This window comes from Heptranchias perlo, chromosome 11 (genome assembly GCF_035084215.1).
Source record: "Heptranchias perlo isolate sHepPer1 chromosome 11, sHepPer1.hap1, whole genome shotgun sequence".
Lineage (NCBI taxonomy): Eukaryota > Metazoa > Chordata > Chondrichthyes > Hexanchiformes > Hexanchidae > Heptranchias > Heptranchias perlo.
Window position 1 is genome coordinate 31,762,499 of NC_090335.1, and position 19,227 is coordinate 31,781,725.

The 19,227-nt window shown below is 42.2% G+C and overlaps 1 protein-coding gene across 15 annotated transcripts in view; it reads left to right on the plus strand.

Moving 5' to 3' along the window:
• The window catches only part of dmd (dystrophin), a 1,591,310-nt gene that overhangs the window by 1,492,676 nt on the left and 79,407 nt on the right, over positions 1-19,227 (plus strand). For all 15 annotated transcript variants that reach the window (XM_067992781.1, XM_067992785.1, XM_067992782.1 and 12 more), the window contains 4 exons: positions 2,501-2,575; positions 11,388-11,589; positions 14,877-14,962; positions 17,357-17,514. In XM_067992781.1, the coding sequence (XP_067848882.1) occupies positions 2,501-2,575; positions 11,388-11,589; positions 14,877-14,962; positions 17,357-17,514 (521 nt within the window). The remainder of the gene's footprint in view (positions 1-2,500; positions 2,576-11,387; positions 11,590-14,876; positions 14,963-17,356; positions 17,515-19,227) is intronic.

Genomic DNA, 19,227 nt, shown 5'->3' on the forward strand with positions numbered 1-19,227 from the left:
TTTCAATATCATTGCACTAGTTATAAAAATGATTAGTATTCTGAAATTCCACAGGAATCTTTATTGTCATCTATTTTAGCAGTGCTGTTAAAATTTGAATTTTTGCCAGACATAATTAATAGTAGTTACAAAAGGGTTTCTTGTGAAAGCATATGCAAAGCAAAGCAGCAGTTAACACTTTGCATTGGAGTGCAGTCTGCATGTGGTCGATTATTCACAGCACAGATTTCTGGGTTTCTTTGGATTTTTCTCTTTGACCCCATACCATTATTTCCATGGGCCTCTGTTTACTGCCAGCATTGTTGTGTGCAATCCTCATTCACATCTCACACAGGCCTCTGCAGGTTTCACTGTGAAAGTGTAAATACTTCAGATGGTTAGACAGAGGAAAAAAAAGCACATTTTGAAATATCCTTTGTGTTATCTACCATATGTAACTTTTGATTTACATAAGCACATTTTTTTTTGATATTGGTTTCCTCTTACCTTCCATTCTATGACGTTCAGCCTGTGAGTCAATCTGTGCTTTTAATAGAATTTGTTTTATCAAGGATTAAGACTGAATTTTGTGGAATTAGACTCGTAGGTTATTTCATGGAGCAAATGTACACTGGAACCTCCTTTATTTCCCATAATGAAGGGGATTCCCTAGTGGCTAATGGGAACAGGTAGATAATAAGGAGTCCCCAAAATTAGTTCTTAAATGGATAGTGCAGCAATAATCTGAACAGGAATAAAAACAAGTATAATGCAAATATAATAAAATAATGTGCTTTCATTATTCACGATGAAAAGATGAAATAGAAGTAAGAAAAGAAACATCAGTGGCCTGTGCGATAAGTATTTCACACAAGGCTTTCTCCTGCAGAAATTCTCAAACATAAGCAGGAAGGCAGATAATCAAGACTCCACTATAACAGCTGAATATTCTGGAGCAGAACAGAAGATCTTTGCTCATTAACAAAGCATAAAACACAAGATGCACCCTTGTATGCCAGTGAGGTTGACTTTTTCCCTAGCTAATTAGACAGTAACGTGCCACAATGACAATCATCCTTGTCCAAATGTAATGCAGCAGTACAGTGAGCAGTGATTTAAAATTAAATGTTTCTATCCCACATGATTATATAAAGTAAACTTGAAAATATAAACTCTTTCCCTTTTTAATCCAGCACCAGAGTTAACAACATGATTTTTGTTACAATAGCATTGTCATGTAGGGAATTAAAGATTTGTAGTCAATAAAAGATGAATAATTTTTCATTTTCATCCATTCATCATGTCCAGAGTTCAGACTGATTAAAATGCATGCTTATCACCATTTGCATGGCCATTCGCTTAATTTTATACAACAAATCTCATTCCAGTGAACAACAGATATTCATTGTATTTTGTGACCTTAGAGATATTCAGTGTTCCCTATGATCTGCTCCATTTTAATTGTTGAAAAGCCAAAGTAAATTTCAGCCAGATCTGTAGAGGACCTGCATCATGTAAAGGCAAGATTCTACTTCCACAACTGGCCAAATTAGCTCACTGTTAGAATTAAATACTTAATTTCAGTCCAAAATATAAATCTGGAGAATTAACTTCAATGAATTAGTAGGCATTTGAGGTTAGAAATGAAAAAAGTGAGTAAAAATGAGAGATCCTAGGGTCTGCAAGTCCCGGAATGACACTTGTGAGCTGAATTGTACTTCATATTTTAAAGCGTGGAACTCCCGTTGAGTGGTATCAGACCCACGTACTGCAAATCAATGGTATGTGACCTGTAACAGCTGTGAATGATTTACTGTTATCAGAGTGTTGGGAACTGAAATTCTGGGAGAGAGTGTATGTGTGAGTGTATAAAATGGACATTTCTTAACAAAATTCCAGTTGACTGTATAATAAAATTAACCTTTCAATGATTGCATTAGAATTTCTGTGCTGAAATTTTAATAAACCAAGATTATCAACGAATACATTTACAGAGAGTATATAACATTTTGTAATTCCTTCACCAGTACATACCCACCGTTAACAGGAAAAGAAAGGGAACTAACGGGAGACAAAAGTCCCTATGAACTGCACAGAATATATTCCATGAAAATAATAAGCACACATGAGTCTTTTAAGGCTGAAATCTCATTTTGGAATTAACATGACAGTTGGTAACCAAAATTTGAATTTCAACAACATTACAGCTTTGTCATCATTCCCATCTACCTATTATTCTCTAAGATCCTGAAATTAAGGCATCCGATACTAGTGTTAAAGAAGTTTAATGGTTTGTGTGAAATTCATTCCTCCACTATTTTACCGGAGTTGGTTTTGTATATTTCTATAATTCAGCTTTTGTAGGTTCATGAGGCTTAATTTGCAAAATATCATCCATACATTGTTGAAAGAGGTGCATATTTTGTGGGATGAAATCTATACCTACTCAAATGGCTTATAGTGATGTGAGTTTACTGTTGAAACACTCCACTGAAAATATTTTGTGTATCTTTTTCTGCAGCCGATCTAAATAATGTCAGGTTTTCTGCGTACAGAACTGCTATGAAGCTACGAAGACTGCAGAAAGCTCTTTGCTGTAAGTATGGTCTTATCTTTTCTTCTTTCTCTTCGATGTCAAGCAGCACATACGGCCACCCATTTCTCCCACTATTTTTGCATTCAGCAGATCTTGTTCTGGATCAGTTCCGCAATAAAGACCTTACATGAGGCCAGGTCATTAGTCTGACTCACAGCCCCTATCAGGAGAACGGGCTAGATTTGATGGGGGGCGGTCACCACTCTACTCCCATTGGACCGCCAGGATGGCAACATAATACACAGAGACTGGAGCTCTGATCTCCTGTTTGCCATGGCTACGGGGGGAGGTAGGGGGGGTACTCACTCTCGTTGGCCACGAGTATCCCGCTGGATGTCAACCCAATATTCAGAGACCGGAACTCTTGTCTCCGCCCGCCAGAGCTGTCAGGAGTGGGGCTTGAACCCATAACCTTCCAACTCAGACAGGAATGCTACCACTGAGCCACGGCTCACTCCAAGTACAGACAAATATTTCTTAAAATAAAAGAAGAAAGTGTTGGAAATGCCCAGGCGCATCTGTAAAGACTAAAGAAGGCTAATGTTTCAAGTAGAGCCCCATCATCAAAACTTTGCGAGTCCTGATAAAGGGTTTCTAACCGGGATGTGGACGGACCTGCTGCAATTTCCAGTGCTTGCAGCTTTCTCCTTTTATCAAACATTTGTGCTTATCCACACATTGTCTTACAGAACTCATTAATCACCTTTTCCAACTTTAATTTTTTTTTTATTTGTTCATGGGATGTTGGTGTCGCTGGCGAGGCCAGCATTTATTGCCCATCCCTAATTGCTCTTTAGAAGTTGGTGGTGAGCCCCCTTGAACCGCTGCAGTCTGTGTGGTGAAGGTTCTCCCACAGTGCTGTTAGGAAGGGAGTTCCAGGATTTTGACCCAGCGACGATGAAGGAACGCCGATATATTTCCAAGTCGAGATGGTGTGTGACTTGGAGGGGGACATGCAGGTAGCGTTGTTCCCATGTGCCTGCTGCTCTTGTCCTTCTAGGTGGTGGAGGTCGCGGGTTTAGGCGGTGCTGTTGAAGAAGCCTTGGCGAGTTGCTGCGGTGCATCCTGTGGATGGTACACACTGCAGCCACTGTGCGCTGGTGGTGAAGGGAGTGAATGTTTAGGGTGGTGGATGGGGTGCCAAATCAAGCGGGCTGCTTTGTCCTGGATGGTGTTGAGCTTCTTGAGTGTTGTTGGAGCTGCACTCATCCAGGCAAGTGGAGAGTATTCCATCATACTCCTGACTTGTGCCTTGTAGATGATGGAAAAGCTTTGGGGAGTCAGGAGGTGAGTCACTATTATTTATCCGTAAAGCTGCAATGCCTCACAGTTGCTGCAAAAATTTTCTCTCTCATATTGGTGGATACTAAAGATGGTTCAACAACAATTTTGCTTATCTCAATTTGGTCTGAATGCATTTCTTACAGTTGAGGTCAGTATCAAGGGTGCACTGTTTTGTTTTATCTTGCCAATTTTTCCCTTCCCCTCTCCTGAGTGCATTGACTCCTTACAGGGCAACAGTTTAATGGATACTGGTTGTCCTCCATTATCTTGAAGTGGTCATTATTTATCAGCCTGGACAGTGAGTTTCGACAAGCCAGCTGCAGCATGCTCAGACTCACACTATAGAGTGATACCCACCGTCGTTAGTTACATTACTACAAGAACTTTTAAATACGCGTTTGAAAAAGGAGAGTTTCTCTGTCGATAACATTACAGAGGGATTGAATTGTTTTATGTAATTAATCGATGAAGTTTAGTACAGCAGTTTGATGAAAGCCCTGAGCAAGAAGATATTCTAGGGCGATCTATGTGTCGCAGCTTTAACTACGGAAATGAGGCAACCATCTATCTCCAAGCAACAAGCCGCACAATGAGTTCTGGAAAGTTTCATGAATGTGAATGAAACATCACATCGCAAGCAGCTCTCCATGAAGTGTAAGTGTTATGAGTATAGTTCACTTTTTTTTAATGATGGTAAAGGGATTCAGCTGGGAATCGGAGAGTAACACATCCAGTGCAGTCACTTTTTTACTATTCTCTTAATTGTGCAAATATGATTCTTATATCTACATTTTTTTGGATTAGATAAATGATGCAAAAAGGGTTATAGAATCCTCAACACAATGCATTGACACCCATGTTCTTTGTGACATTAGGAGCTTCAAGCTCATTGAAAATGAAGATAATGTTTTGTTTTTAAAAAAAAATTGACCAATTTACCAATTAGATGTCATGGGGCCGATTTTCAATTGACAGTCCGGGTGCGGGGGGGGCAGGGAAAATCACCGACTTCCGGGTTTCACACAGACCCATCTGTGTGTGCGTGCGTGCGCGCGCTTCAGGAATCCGGAAGTCCCGTCGGCAATTAAAGCCGGCGGGCTGATATTTAAAGCACTTATTAAGGTTGTTGAAGTTGTTAAAGTAGTTAATTTCATGGTGATTGAGGCAGGGGAACAATTTTCATTCAGCCTCTGTGTGTTTCCCTTGCTGTGTGAAACACTCCATGTTGTAGGAGACGTGTTTCAGCCAGCAGCCATTTGGACATTTAAATGCCTGTTTGTCAGATGGGGATAAAAGGTGAGTTATTGCAGCAGGACACTCAGTTCTCAGACAAACTTTTGGCTGGGAGATCTTTGTGTTTAGACTGAAAATTCTTGGTTTACACTCAGAATTGTTCTGTTTACACATATTTACCAACCTTTTGGACCCCCTCAAACTGACACCATCAGGATGAGGAGCGATGGCTGCATTCACCACTACATCCAAGGACGAGGAACGTCACCAGCCTTGCCAGGCACGGCGTGCACTTCCACCACTTGGAGCTCCACAACACAGTGCTACGCCACAGGCACCAGCACAAGAGCACAGAGGGGAACAACACAGGGAGCGTCATCGCAGGAGGCACTACCCTCGCCAGAGGATCAGCTTCCTGGACCTCTCTGAGGAGCAGTGCATACGGAAGCTGATAATGAGTCGTCAGGTCGTTGCAGACATCTGCAGCCTTCTTCATGCCGAGCGGCATGTCATTATCCGTCACAGTTAAAGTCACCACTGCTCTCAACTTCTTCGCCTCTGGATCATTCCAGGGTGCCACAGGGGACATCGCCGGGATCTCTCAGTCGTCTCCACACAAGTGCATAAGGCAGGTCACCGACAGCTTGTTTTGCAGGGCCTCGTGTCACCTTCCCCATGTTTGACCTCAGCCAGACCGAGAGGGCAGTGGGATTCCACTCTGTGGCTGGCTTCCCACGTGTACAGGGTGCAATAGATTGCACCCATATAGCAATACGAGCACCACCACACGAGCCAGGACTGTTCATCAACAGAAAGGGGTATCACTCCATCAACGCTCAGCTCGTTTGTGACCACTGCAAAAGATTTCTTCACGTGTGCACCAGATTCCCTGGCAGCTGCCATGATTCATTCATTCTGAGGGAATCCAACATCCCGGGCCTCTTCCACAAACCGAACACCCTTAAGGGCTGGCTCCTCTGGGACAAGGGATACCCTCTACACACGTGGCTAATGACACCTCTGAGGAACCCCATCAGTACGACGACAGCCACATCGCCACCAGGTCTATAATTGAACACACAATAGAGCAGTTGAAGATGCAATATCGGTGCCTCGATCATTCTGGGGGAGCACTTCAATATGCACCAGAGAGTGTGGGTATCATTATAGTAGTGTGTTGTGTCCTGAACAACATGACGCAACAGAAAGGGTTACCAGTTGAGGAGGCCCTATCCACATCTGCCATCCACATTGAGGAGGAGGAGGAGGAGGACGAACTCATGGGCAGAGCAGCGGCTCACCTGGCTGCTCGTGATGCCAGGGAGTCACTCGTATGTGAACGGTTCTTGTAAAATCAGAAAGTGAGAATAGTCCAGTCCTCACATCATCTGGAAAGAGCAGAGCCAACACCAGCACCCCCGCCCCCCGCACAAAACAGTGCTGCAACTACACATACACCCACTGTAAAGTGACCCACTGGGTGAGGTCAAGTGTCGCCTTTCATGGTGAAACTCATGAAAGGGCGCTATCACAAAAGCCAGTCAAGAATGGGCAAGACGTGGCAGTAGAGGTGAGAATGATAACGTTTAACATGAATATAACAACAATCAAATATAAATGAAAAACATGACAGTCTGTTACACACCCTTGTGCATACCCTTCATGATCACAAATCCTTAGCCTTTCTCTTCCTACTGCTTCTACGTGGTGCATCCCCTCTGGCTGCAGCAGAGGTAGTGGCTGGTTACTCATCTTCATGCCTTGACTGCTTAGATGCTTTTGGCTTACGCCCTCTGGGTTTTGGAGCCCATGAGGGCCCCTCCAAAGACTGCTCCACTTGTACCTGTGTAGGGGCTGACTCGGCCACCTGGAGAGGAGGCAGCATTGCAGGTACTGATTGAGAGGGGGGCAATGAGTGAGACCGTGGGGGCGCTTTGAGTGGTGTCCCCCCCCCCCCCTTCCATGTCTCTTTTCGCCATCATCCCCCTCCTGGGCCAGGCCCACATCACTCCTACCACCCTGTTGGACAACAGTTTGGAGGATGTGTGTGATGCCTTGGAAGCCCAGTTGTAAAGTTTCTGTCTGCCTGTTTAAGGCGGTAGAACGTTGTTCACCCTGAGTCCGAACGGCCGTTGTCAGGGCCTGAATGGATTCATTTTGAGCCGTGCTTGAAGCTCAATGGAGGCTAATCTTCTTTCCAACGCAGACATTACCGCACTTACCTGCGACACTATCTCAGATTCTGTCACATACCTGTGCTGCCATTCCACTAATGCAGGAGTTGGACTCCTCCATCCTCTGCGCTATTGCAGAGAGAGTATGTGGCATCTGTTCCAGTATCTCGCAAATGTGCTGCTGCCCCTCGATCATTCTCCTTTTCATGGATGGCCCCCAGGGTTCAGCACCTGCTTCCAGCTGAGCAGAGCCTGGAGAGTAGTGCTCCCACCGACGCGCACTCTCCACAGCTGCCCCTGCCACCATTGTCTGCTTGTGCTCACTTTTGTGTGGTGACTCACCAGGTGCCAACCCAACTGACTGACTACTAGGACCCACTGAGGTGTGAGTATCTGCGCTGGTGGACAGTTCGCTAAGATGTGACGGTGTGCTTTCAGAGGCCAGTAGCTCCTCTGAGGAATTACCCTCTGCTGCCACTGCGGTCGCTAAAGGATCTGTAAGAGAACAGAAGGCAATATTAAGCATCATCACGGATGTGTCATGTCACACTGAGCGTACAGAGGTGCTGAAGATGCCAATCATTGTTAACATCAATTCATGTTGTGTGTGATGAATGTTAAAGTTGTGTCACCAGACGTTTGTGGGGTGCCAGTCTCAGCTTCCCCTACGGAGAGGCACTGGAGGGTGCGACTGATCTGCAGGGCCTCCTGCTCCGCGTCTGTGAGGACCACTATTTGTTGTGGCCCCCCTCCAGTCCTCGCCCTGTTGCATGTATTTTGCGCTCCCTTCGAGAAGAGGAGAAAGTACAAGACGTGCAAGTGAGTGATGGTGAAGTGGTCAGCCGATGAATGCGTTGGTTTGGGTGAGGCTGACTGTGAAAGAGGTGCACCAGAGGGTGAGTATGAGACAGAGACATCACATTGAATCAGGATTGCGGTGAGTGTAGTGGTGGGATGACTAATGGGGAGGTGAGGATGTGCTCAGGAAGTGCAGGTAAGTTGAGGATGAGCCATAAGTGGGTGTGAGGAGTGATGTGATGGAGTAGTCTTGGCAGTGCAGAATGAGTTGTGGCGGGGGTGGGGGTGATGTGCACCACGGAATGCAGGAGAATAAATAAGTGAACTCACTTTTGCGGACCCAGTTATGTCATTGAAACGCTTCCTGCACTGGATCCAGGTGCAGGAGATGTTGCTTCTGCTGGTGACCTCCTCTGCCACCTCGAGCCAGGCCTTCTTGGTGGCAGAGGCAGGGCATTTCCTCCCATCTGCGGGGTAAAACACTTCCCTCCTCCTCCTCACCCGGGCCAGTAGCACCTGAAGTGAGGCATCACTAAATTTTGGAGCAGCCTTGTCCCTGTGCTGCTCCTTTGTGTTTTTTGCTTTTTGCTCCAGTAAAAGCCTTTGGAGCAATGGCCCTTCAAATAGATCCGCTCCAGCTGACAGCCTGTCATGCGGGTGCGCAGTCCGCCAACTGCCCAATGCACAGCTTTCGGACGGCAAACCCAGAAGCCACGTCGAGCCACCAATTAACTCGCGATTGTGTGCGAAATGGTAAGATTTTATTATCCAGGTTTGCCGCGTGCCCATTGACCACCCCCCGCCCCCCCGGCTGCCAACCCGCCGGCATTTGAAAATCGAGCCCCATATGTCAGCTTGGGGTGGGCATGCATTCTCAAGTAATTGCGAATGTCTTTACAAAGTTTGGTCCAATTAGACTGAAGCTTTGTGTCTAATTAAACTACTTGAAAACTGCTTGAAGGAATCAATTAATTATCATTGATTATTTTCCTCAAGGGGACCTCACTATCACTTGTGAGCCCATAGATGGAAGTGTTATGGTGGTGCTGTTACATTTCCAATTCCACTAATAAATTGATATTAGGAGAACTCTGTTTCTCAGTCCCTTTTGGGAACCATCGTAACAAATGGTTTGTTGACTGCTGATGTCTGACAAGACATGCAACTTGATATAGTTAAATTTGTATTTGCCTTCAAATTAATGTAGTTGACCTTTTGAAAAAGAAGGTTTTGAAAGGTGACTCAACTAATTAAATAAGAATAAGAGTTTCACTTGAAGTGGGTTGCTCCTAATTTATATCTATTATAGGAACACAAAATAACCAATAACTTGGCAACAAAATATGCATCAGAATGACTTCTTTTCAAAGGCTTGCCCTTGATATATGTGCAATAGAGGAACATGGATCATTTAGTTACTAGGCAGTGCCATGTGTTAGAAGAGCAAGACTTACAGCTCAGTCAAGTTCACTGATTCTCTGTACAAATATATTGCGGTGTCATCTGGTTTTTACAGGTGTGAATTACACATGCTGGTTCTTTGCTCAAGTCTGAGACATATCTTTTTAGCCGCTATTGTTGCAAATTTGTGTGGGGCTTTGGCTGTCTTTCACAAAATACAACAATGGGACTATTACTGACCTTACCGTACTGCTTCATGTGGAAACAGCTAATGAACCTCAATCCTTGTGTCAGGATTTTATAGGGGCATTCACTATTTTAGGGACTTTCTCAGGTAGGTTCTGTTGTTTACAAAGCTGCATATTGAACTTCAGCTGCTGACTCCGGCAACTGGTTGGCAGATCATAGAATCATAGAACGACAAAGAAGGAGGCTATTCGGTCTATCGTGCCTGTGCCGGCTCTTTGAAAGAGCTATCCAATTACTCCCACTCGCCTGCTCTTTCCCCATAGCCCTGCAAATTTTTCCCGTCCGGTATTTATCCAGTTCCTTTTGAAAGTTATAATTGAAACTGCTTCCACCACCCTTTCAGGCAGTGCATTCCAGATCACAACAACTCAGTGTTAAAAAAAAAATGATGACGGTAAAACAGTCAGATTTTGTTAGACAAGGAGTCAGGAAGCATGTTTTTCACTGTGTTTGAGCATCTTCCATCAGCCTTACTCTGGCCATTAAAAGTGCGGCACCAATGTCAACACGATTTCAGAATGCCTCCTGCTGACATCATCAGGTTGTGGTGTGACATCGCCACACACACTGTTGTGATAATGTCATGATGTAACTCAATGCACTTAATGTTTTGTGTGTCTGCGTTATAACGAAATTAAGTTGTGCGTGCGCAATGGCCAATTTATCACGGCCATTATCACTTGTATCCGTGGCTACAAACCAGCTAAAATGTATCATAAGGCACTTAATCAGGTCACAGTGACAGCAACAAGATAGTGACAGCAAGAAAAAAGATGCGGACAGCATGCACCACAAGTTTTAAACAGGGTGAATAAGCAACCTGTTCTGGAGAACGGTGCACTTCGATGCAAAAAAAATAGAGGAACAAGGTCGTGAGCTGAGGGTTGATCAGATTATTGAATTTCACAACTGTATCTGCAGTGGAGTTTTGTTGGTGATAAGGTAGTAGGACACTCGTGGAGCATAAACACCAGCATAGACTAGTTGGGATGAATGGCCTGTTTCTGTGCTGCAAATTCAATGTAATATTCACAACCTGTATCTGCAGGGAGATTTTGTTGCTGATATTCAGTCTGTATCTGCAGTGGGGTTTCGTTTTTGATATTAACAGTCTGAATTTGTTGTATGATTTTGCTGCTGGTATTCAGTCTGTATCTGCAGTGGTATTTCATTACTTAATCTCACAGCCTGTATCTCCAGGAGGGTTTTGTTGCTGATATTCACAGCCTGTATCTGCAGTGGGTTTTGTTGCTGATATTCACAGCCTGTGTGTGCAGTGGTATTTTGTTACTTAATATCACAACCTGTATCTGCAATGGGGTTTTGTTGCTGATATTTGCAGTCTGTATGTGCAGTAAGTCCTTGCCTCTGAACTTCACAGTCTGTATCTGTACTGTAGTTTATGTGTTACTGAAGCTTGTGTGCTGATGCCTCTTTTCCCTCAAACATTACTTGTTTTATTGATGCTAGTTGGCAACATTGAATATAAGGTTCATGCTGAATAGTTTTATACTGGCTCACATTGTGGCATCACAAGGTAGGCACACATAGGTTGGTTTGCAGCAAAGTAATACCATCTTAATGATTTGGCCTTTGGGAATGTTGTCAAATAATTATGTTTAAAAAAATTAAAATATATCTTCAATAAGTTTTTATTTTCTGTTTCTCCACAGTGGACCTTCTGTCTCTGCCAAGTGCTTGTGAGGCTTTTGACCAGCACAATCTAAAGCAAAATGATCAACTAATGGATATTTTGGAGATAATTAACTGCCTGACTTCAATCTATGATCGTCTGGAACAGGAGCACAGTAATCTCGTCAATGTGCCTCTCTGCGTGGACATGTGTCTTAACTGGCTCCTCAATGTCTATGACACGTATGTGTTGCATTGAACAGTGTAACTAACTCAAACAGCACCAAATCAGGAAGAAAGGGATGTGGGGTCACGAGACCCTGTTTTTTATTTCTGGAAAACACCCAGGTTAAAAGGACAGGCTATCAAGGCCACACTGCCTTATGGGTTTTAAAGATGCAGTTGCAGCTTCTGCACATTACCTGAACAAAATTAAGCATGACAATAATGTAGAACCACAAAACATTATTGAGTAAAACTCAGCTCATGATTATTTAGAGTTTCGTTACTTAAAACTACACAGACTTCACAGAAGTTGCTGTCAATAAAAAAAATAATCGGACACTGACTTCAGGAGAAAAGTGTTTGGCAAACTTTATTTCCAGACATAGATGTAGTGATATACTTCACATTAAAACATCATTATGTCTCTTCCACGTGACATCATCTAATTTTTCTCCCCCCATCCCCTAAAACAAAACAAAGTTTGCCAAATAGTTTTCATGAAAAGAGTGGGACTTTAAGACTTAAAAAGGGGTGCTGAGTAATACCAGTGCTGAGCTTTACTGTGCCATTTCTCAATGTCATAAGGCAGAAACAGTTACATGTTTGGGACAAGCTCTGCTCAGGGTCCAATCTAAAGTAGCATTATGCAAGAGTGGAGGCTGGAGATTTTCTCAGCACAGAATATTGGAGGAGGGAGTCTTACCTGGGCAGTCCCCCCGACAACTCCTAGCGACCAACTGATTATAACCAGAAGCAGGCTGTTCGATTGCGTTCTTGGCTTCAAGCTATCAAGCCAGACAGGCGAAGGAAAAGAGGAGAACAAAAAATTAGAGAAAATGGGTGCAGCTTAATTCTGAAAAATAACCCCATAGAAAAAAAATTACTTTGATTTTTTTCATCACTCTAACTCCAGCAGGTACATTTGGACATTCCCATCCAGTAGCTTAAAGTGGAACTCTTGTCACTTGATTTCACCCCCCCTCCACCAAGTGCTTAATGTTCTTATTATCATTTTAATATAAACCCTGCTCAATGCATATCATGCAGTCGAGTATCTGATCAATGTATATTCAGAGTTATAGGAAGGCCATAGGCACTGAACACAGCACAACTTAAGGCACTTTGAATCACATCAGACAATGAACGTTTGTAGTTTAAAGAGCAACAGCTCGTCCCATAATTATTAACACTAAAGATTTAAGTGTTACTGAGTGAAATAAGTTTACTTGCAGTCATGATTTAATCTGCGATTGCAACTCTGTCCTCAGTATCAAAAAGCATCTTTACACTCTCTGTTTTTAAAGACCTGGTAGACACCCAAAGAAATTTCTAGAATAATAACCTGACGCAGCAGAGGACAGTGTACAGTCTTTGACGTCAGCGACACTTTTTACTGCTAGCCGATGAAAAGCACAGTGAAAAGTGTAACTTTCATCAGCAGCCACGCTCCTTTAAACAAGAAGCAGAATACTGAGGGAGAGAACAGTGGGATGTTGGTTTTCAATCTCTGTGTAAATTAAGAATTTGTTGTGTGGTTGTATCCATTCCAGGAGTTGATTGCCTACCCTGGAAGTGCTTATAATGGAGACACTGCATTCTGAGGAGTGAGAAAACAGTAAACGTTGACAGTACATTATATGCTTGGCTGAGATACTGGCAATGCCCACACAGTTATAAATTCAGATTTATCTCCAGTGTGCAGCTGGTTTCATTGCATACTCCTTTATTGTAAATTCTCATTGTAGGCCATAGTAACCATATTGAGATGCTTTGCCTGAGAGCTGAACTCCCAGAAAATAAGATGGTCAGGAGAATTTGAATGTATCCATTTCTGGGATCCAGTCTGAATTAATCACTCCAAACCATTTGTTGAAACTAAATTAAAATTGAAATGAAAAATTTCTTATGAACAGGAGATTAAATAATTACAGTAATTTTTTTTCTTCCAGTTTTCCCCCCTTCAGCTGCCTACTCCTAAACGTGCTGCATTTCGTTCCACTGACATTGCTAACTCACCTCAGTGGCAATTCAAGTGCGAGCTTAGACAGTACTGAAAAGCTATTCAACTATGGGGGCTGCATCACATAAGCCCAGTCCTATGCACGCTTTCTACCATTTCCATAGCAATCAAAAGTGGGAATTGTCAGATTTTTTTTCTCTTCCCACTCCTAAGTGTAGCAATGCGAAAACCATTTGTTGCTGTTCCACTGCACTAAAGCAGCACAGACCAGAGGTTGAACCTGGGGCTTTCCTGGGCTGTGTGGCTCAGTACCACGCCACACAATGCACGTAGCTAAGAGCCCAATATGGTTTCACTGCACGCCCCTTTAGAAATCTTGGCTGTGATTTTTGATTGATTACTTGATATATTATAAAATTAAAAACAGGATTATAAATTTGATTTCGTACCGATGTTGAATGATGGTGGTAATGAACTCATTTCACCGTTTTGCACGTTTTTTTTTTAAAAAGGCACTAACTTCATGAAAAAGAAATTGCAAAACTTTTTTTCTTGTTTAAACAAATGATATGACTAGGTAAATGACATCACAACCTATATTGGGACACTTGAGTGTGCTGCCATTGTGATGAAGATATGAAGCCCAGTTGTTCTGGCTGTGTTCTCTCACTGAAGAAGGATAAGATTTTCAAGCACTGTTTCATGAGGATAATGGTCTTTTAAATCTTGCACACGTTGCAGTTCGTAAAGCTGAACAGCTAGCACTTGTCATCAGTGTCTGACTAATGTGCTGTGTCCTAGGGCTGCCATTTCATTTAATACAGACAGCAGAAAATGTTTGGTGCTTATGCTTCAATAAGATGTGGGTATATAATAAATATTTTATAGAGAATACCAAACGTGTTTGATTGACAACCTCCAGTTGTGACATCCTCAGACACCTGAGTGGCCTGTTGGATAACATTCAGTTACATGTAGACGTGGGCTCCTTTTAACATGGTCATATAGAAATGTATACATTTTCAGACTGTCTAGTGACTAGATTTGTATGAAACACCTTGTTGTGTTATCCAATCCCAAAGGGTTATTGTCGAGTCCCCATCAGTGTACTGTTGGTTGAACAATTTTGTCGGTTTCACCCTCAGTCCCCATGGGTCTGAAATTTCAGGGGATTATCATTTGCTTTGCCCCAGGTTGCATGGTTCTAGAATTTCAAGCTACCTTATGCCACAGCAAAGTAATTTCTATAACCAAAAAAAAAGTTTTAATTGTTAATCTCAGTTGAGTCTATTGGAAATGTGTCCGTGATAAATAAGCTTAATGGTGATATTTTTTCTCTCTCTAGTGGTCGAACAGGGAAGATTCGTGTCCTGTCCTTTAAAACTGGCATCATGTCGCTGTGTAAAGCACACCTGGAGGACAAATATCGCTGTAAGTCTGTATTGGAATTCTTCAAGACCTCGTTTCTGCTGTCATATCTGTGTCTGTTAAATTCATTGAAGTAAAAATAGGCTCTGTTGGATCTAGCAAGATAAAATCAGCTTTACAAGAGGGAAAAGTGATCTTACAGTGCTCTCAGATCATCATTATATGTTATCATAGACTCTTCAGCCTTGGTGATTCTGTACTCCATGTTTCTTGGCCTTAGCTTTCTTAAAAATTTATGACTTTTTCCTTTTCATTTAACCCTATTTCCTCGATGATTTTTCTGTATTCTTGTATTTTTACCGAATGACAAACATAGAAGCAATGCGCTGTTATATTTTAGTAAATCGTAAAGAAGTGTAGCAGTTAATACAAGTTTGTGATTGGCAAGCCTCATTAACTCACAAGTGCCACTTCCACAATACGCCCCATACATTGAGAATAGCTTGCTTGAAGATGCCTAGCTACATCCACAAGAAGAATGCACAAATCCAGTTTGTTCTGCTTCACACACCATGTAATGGCCTGGTATTAAAATCACTGCAAACTACTAATGTGTCATCAATGCAACACCAGCGCACATAACAGTTTTTCATGTATCCCCGTTATCAGTGTACAGCAAGATGTTCTTCCAAGAATTCCTATAGATACAGGAGCACTGTAACAGTTATGAAATCTTAAAGGGGCACTGCCTTCATGAAGCAAATGTTTGACAAACCTTTTCTTGTTTGTGTTCAAAACACATGACCTGTTGGCACAAATGCATCGTGGTCTCAATTGCACATAGCATAATCATGGAGTAAGTGGCATGCAGATCTGCTGGCTTTTTTTCCTCTTCAAACAAAAGAAAAACGTTTCTTTGAAAGTGGGATTCCTTTAATTGTTTGAAACTAAATAGAAAACTGCTTATTTTCCACAAATTGCTTGCTTGCATTTTATTTTTTTGCATAAACTAGCTGTGTGCTTTATATTTGCTAAATGACTGATTAGGATGTTGCTGTAAGGACATGGAGGGGTCAAAATTGGACCTTGTGCCCATTTTACGGATTTTAGTTAAAGACTGAGCGGTATCAATGACAGGAGCCTCCCATAGCACTGGAAGTCAAGATTTTCTACTCGGCCTCACTATAAGACTGGTTTATCATGAGATCTTCCTGCTGTTACCATTTTGATGGGGTGATTTCTCAACCAGATGTGACTGTTTCGACTGCTCTGGCACTGACTCGTACCATTGATAGATTTCACCAATTTCAGAATACACAGCTTACCACAGCTCTGGCACAAGCCTCTGCTGCTACCAAGTCTGACCTGAGGAAGTTGAATTTCTGCTTTAGAATTGAGACATTGTATTACAAATAGCATTTCATCAAGTCCCAAACATCTTTATCACTGAATAGTGTATTAGCTTGAGATTGAAATGACACACACAGTGGGACCGTACCAGGTTGTGTAACTGTTCATAATAGGATAAGAGAGGAATAGGAAAGCTGGCAGAATATAATGGATTCTTTCAGAGTAATCACTTTTAAACACAGGGCTTAATTGCAGTTTGAATGAGCCTGATGTACATTTACTTAGTTCATTTTGATTACTCATTGTGGTTGCCTAATAGTGGAAAAAAATCTGAAACCAAATGCAGGTGAACTTGTGTGTGTGTGTGTGTGTGTGTGTGTGTGTATATATATATATATATATATATATATATATATAGTGAAACTGTACTACTAACATGTAGTACACAGTGAAATTGTACTACAAACAGATGTGTAGTATATAGTGAAACTGTACTACAAACAGATGTGTAGTATAGTTTCACTATGCATGTACACTTAATGTCAGCATGGCTCAGTGGTAACATTTCTGCCTCTGAGTTGTGTGGTATACAGTGAAACTGTCCTGGCCAACATTTATCCTTCAACCGACAACACCAAAACAGGTTAAATGGTCATTTATCGCATTGTTGTTTGTGGGACCTTTGCTGTGAGAAAATTGGCCTCCATGCTTGTCTACAAAAAAACAGTGACTGGAGTTCAAAAAGCACTTTGGGATGTGCTGAGGTCATGAATGCAAGTTTTTTCTTCTGTTTCTTTCTTTAAATTGCCAGCATATGTCATATCAGTGATTGATAGTGTTGCTGTGGTTGCAATCAGCCGGAATTTGTAAAATTAGTTTACACTAACCTAGGATTGAATCCAAGTGATGCTGAGCTACAGTTTACGCAGAACTGTTTCATTTGAATCAGCAGTTCGTTTCAATTCACTATGAATAAATTAAGTCCCTGTCGAGAGGGATTAATAGTGTTTGTTGTGTTGATACTCTGTTCCTGCAGTATGGTGTCCTAGAGTGCACCTTCACTAAAATGGTTTCTCTTTCCCTAATATAAATGTCTTTTCAATGCAGATCTGTTCAAGCAAGTGGCGAGTCCCACTGGATTCTGTGATCAGCGCAGGCTAGGGCTGCTATTGCATGACGCAATTCAGATTCCACGCCAGTTGGGAGAGGTTGCATCTTTTGGAGGCAGCAACATTGAACCTAGTGTTCGAAGCTGCTTCCAGTTTGTAAGTATATGGTGCCTTTGTCAGGATTCTTCAGCAGTGAACTGACCAATTGAGATTTAACACACAAATTGCATAGAATTTACAGCACAGAAACGGGCCATTTGGCCCAACTGGTCTATGCTAGTGTTTATGTCCACACGGGCCTCCCCCCCCCCCCCCCCCCCCCCCCAACTCTACTTTATCTAACCCTTTCCGCATTAAATTATTATAGAATCTCACACCTCATTTAGAATGCAGAGTCCTTTGAAAAGCAGCTCTGAGGACATCAGGGTTTTGAGAGGCTGCTGTCAAAATTGTTCTCTTTATATTTCAACATAGTTTTACTAATAGGGGAGGCAAAAAATGTGTCCGTTGCTGGTTTCACTAGCCCAGCTCATCTGTCTGGAGCCTTCCAACTTGTGCAGCCAACCAAAATCTATAAGAGGCTTTTAATAATGTACCTGCCCCTGGCTCCTGTAAGTACTTAACAAACGCTTTCACATTGAAACAAAAGAAAAAAGTGCAGGGAGCGCCCAGCAGATCAGCCAGCATCTGTAGGGAATACAGACAGGTGAGTGTTTCGGGTGCAGACCCTTCTTCAAAACTGAAACGTGAGAGGCGGAGAGGAATATTGATATAATCAGAAAAGGGCGAGGAGAGAAAATATGCATACATTGAGAAGATAGACAAATCCAGGAAGGAATCGCGAGTGGGATCATGTAGCAGATCATCTGTCAGGTAATGGATAGGAGCATTAAGACATTAAAGAAACAAAAGGTTTGTAAATTGCTTTAAAAAAAAGGGTGGAGAGGCCTGGAGAAATGAGAGAAAATGGGAGAGGTTGAAAACCTGGAGTGGGGGATGCAGTGGGTGGGGGGGTGTTCAGGTATGAAATTTAAAACAGTTTTGAAAATAAGGATATAGCTGAAGTTACTGGTCACTGTTTAGACCAGAGGGTTGCATGGTGCTTAGGACAGTGTTGTCCAATACATTAGCCACTAGCCACATGTGGCTAATTGGGACTCCAAATGTGGATAATTGCTTTTCTGATTAGTAAATAAAATGTGAGTAATAGACACAGTTGTTGGGCAGGTGATCTCAGTTCTCATTTGTATGGCATACACATGTCTGCTTTGACCGTTTTGTGCGTCTATTGATAAAATTATAACTCAAAAACAGAGTGTGCGAGTGTTTTTTGATCATTGCGAGTGCTTTACTTCCTTGGTTACTGAATGGTGGTAGATGTTTGTTCAGTAAATATAAATATGTGAAGTACATTTACCTGAAGTGTGTGTGTGTATGTGTGTGTAAGGTGGTTTCCACTAAAATGAGTGCATGTGGCTAAAACTATGTCGCTGTAGCCACACCTGTGGCTAGTCAGCAATTTCTATTGGACAACACTGGCTTAGAGAAAAAAGGAGGTTCTTGATGATTATCTTGAGTTTTGTTGGGACAGTATATGAGGCCAATGACAAAGGGCATAGTAGGGCTTTCCCCAGGCCTCCCACCTCCTTAACTATTTACACACCTTTTTGTTTCTTTAATTTCTTAATGCTTCTCTGCGTTATTTGATTGAAATGACCTGCTATATCATTCCATTCACTCCTTTCTGCGTTTGTCTGTGTTTTTTGATTATATATTTCCCCCTCCCCTTTTTCTGATTCTATTAATATGCTTGTCCACCTCTTATGTTTCAGTTCTGAGCCAGCAAGCGCACCCAAAACCTTAACTTGC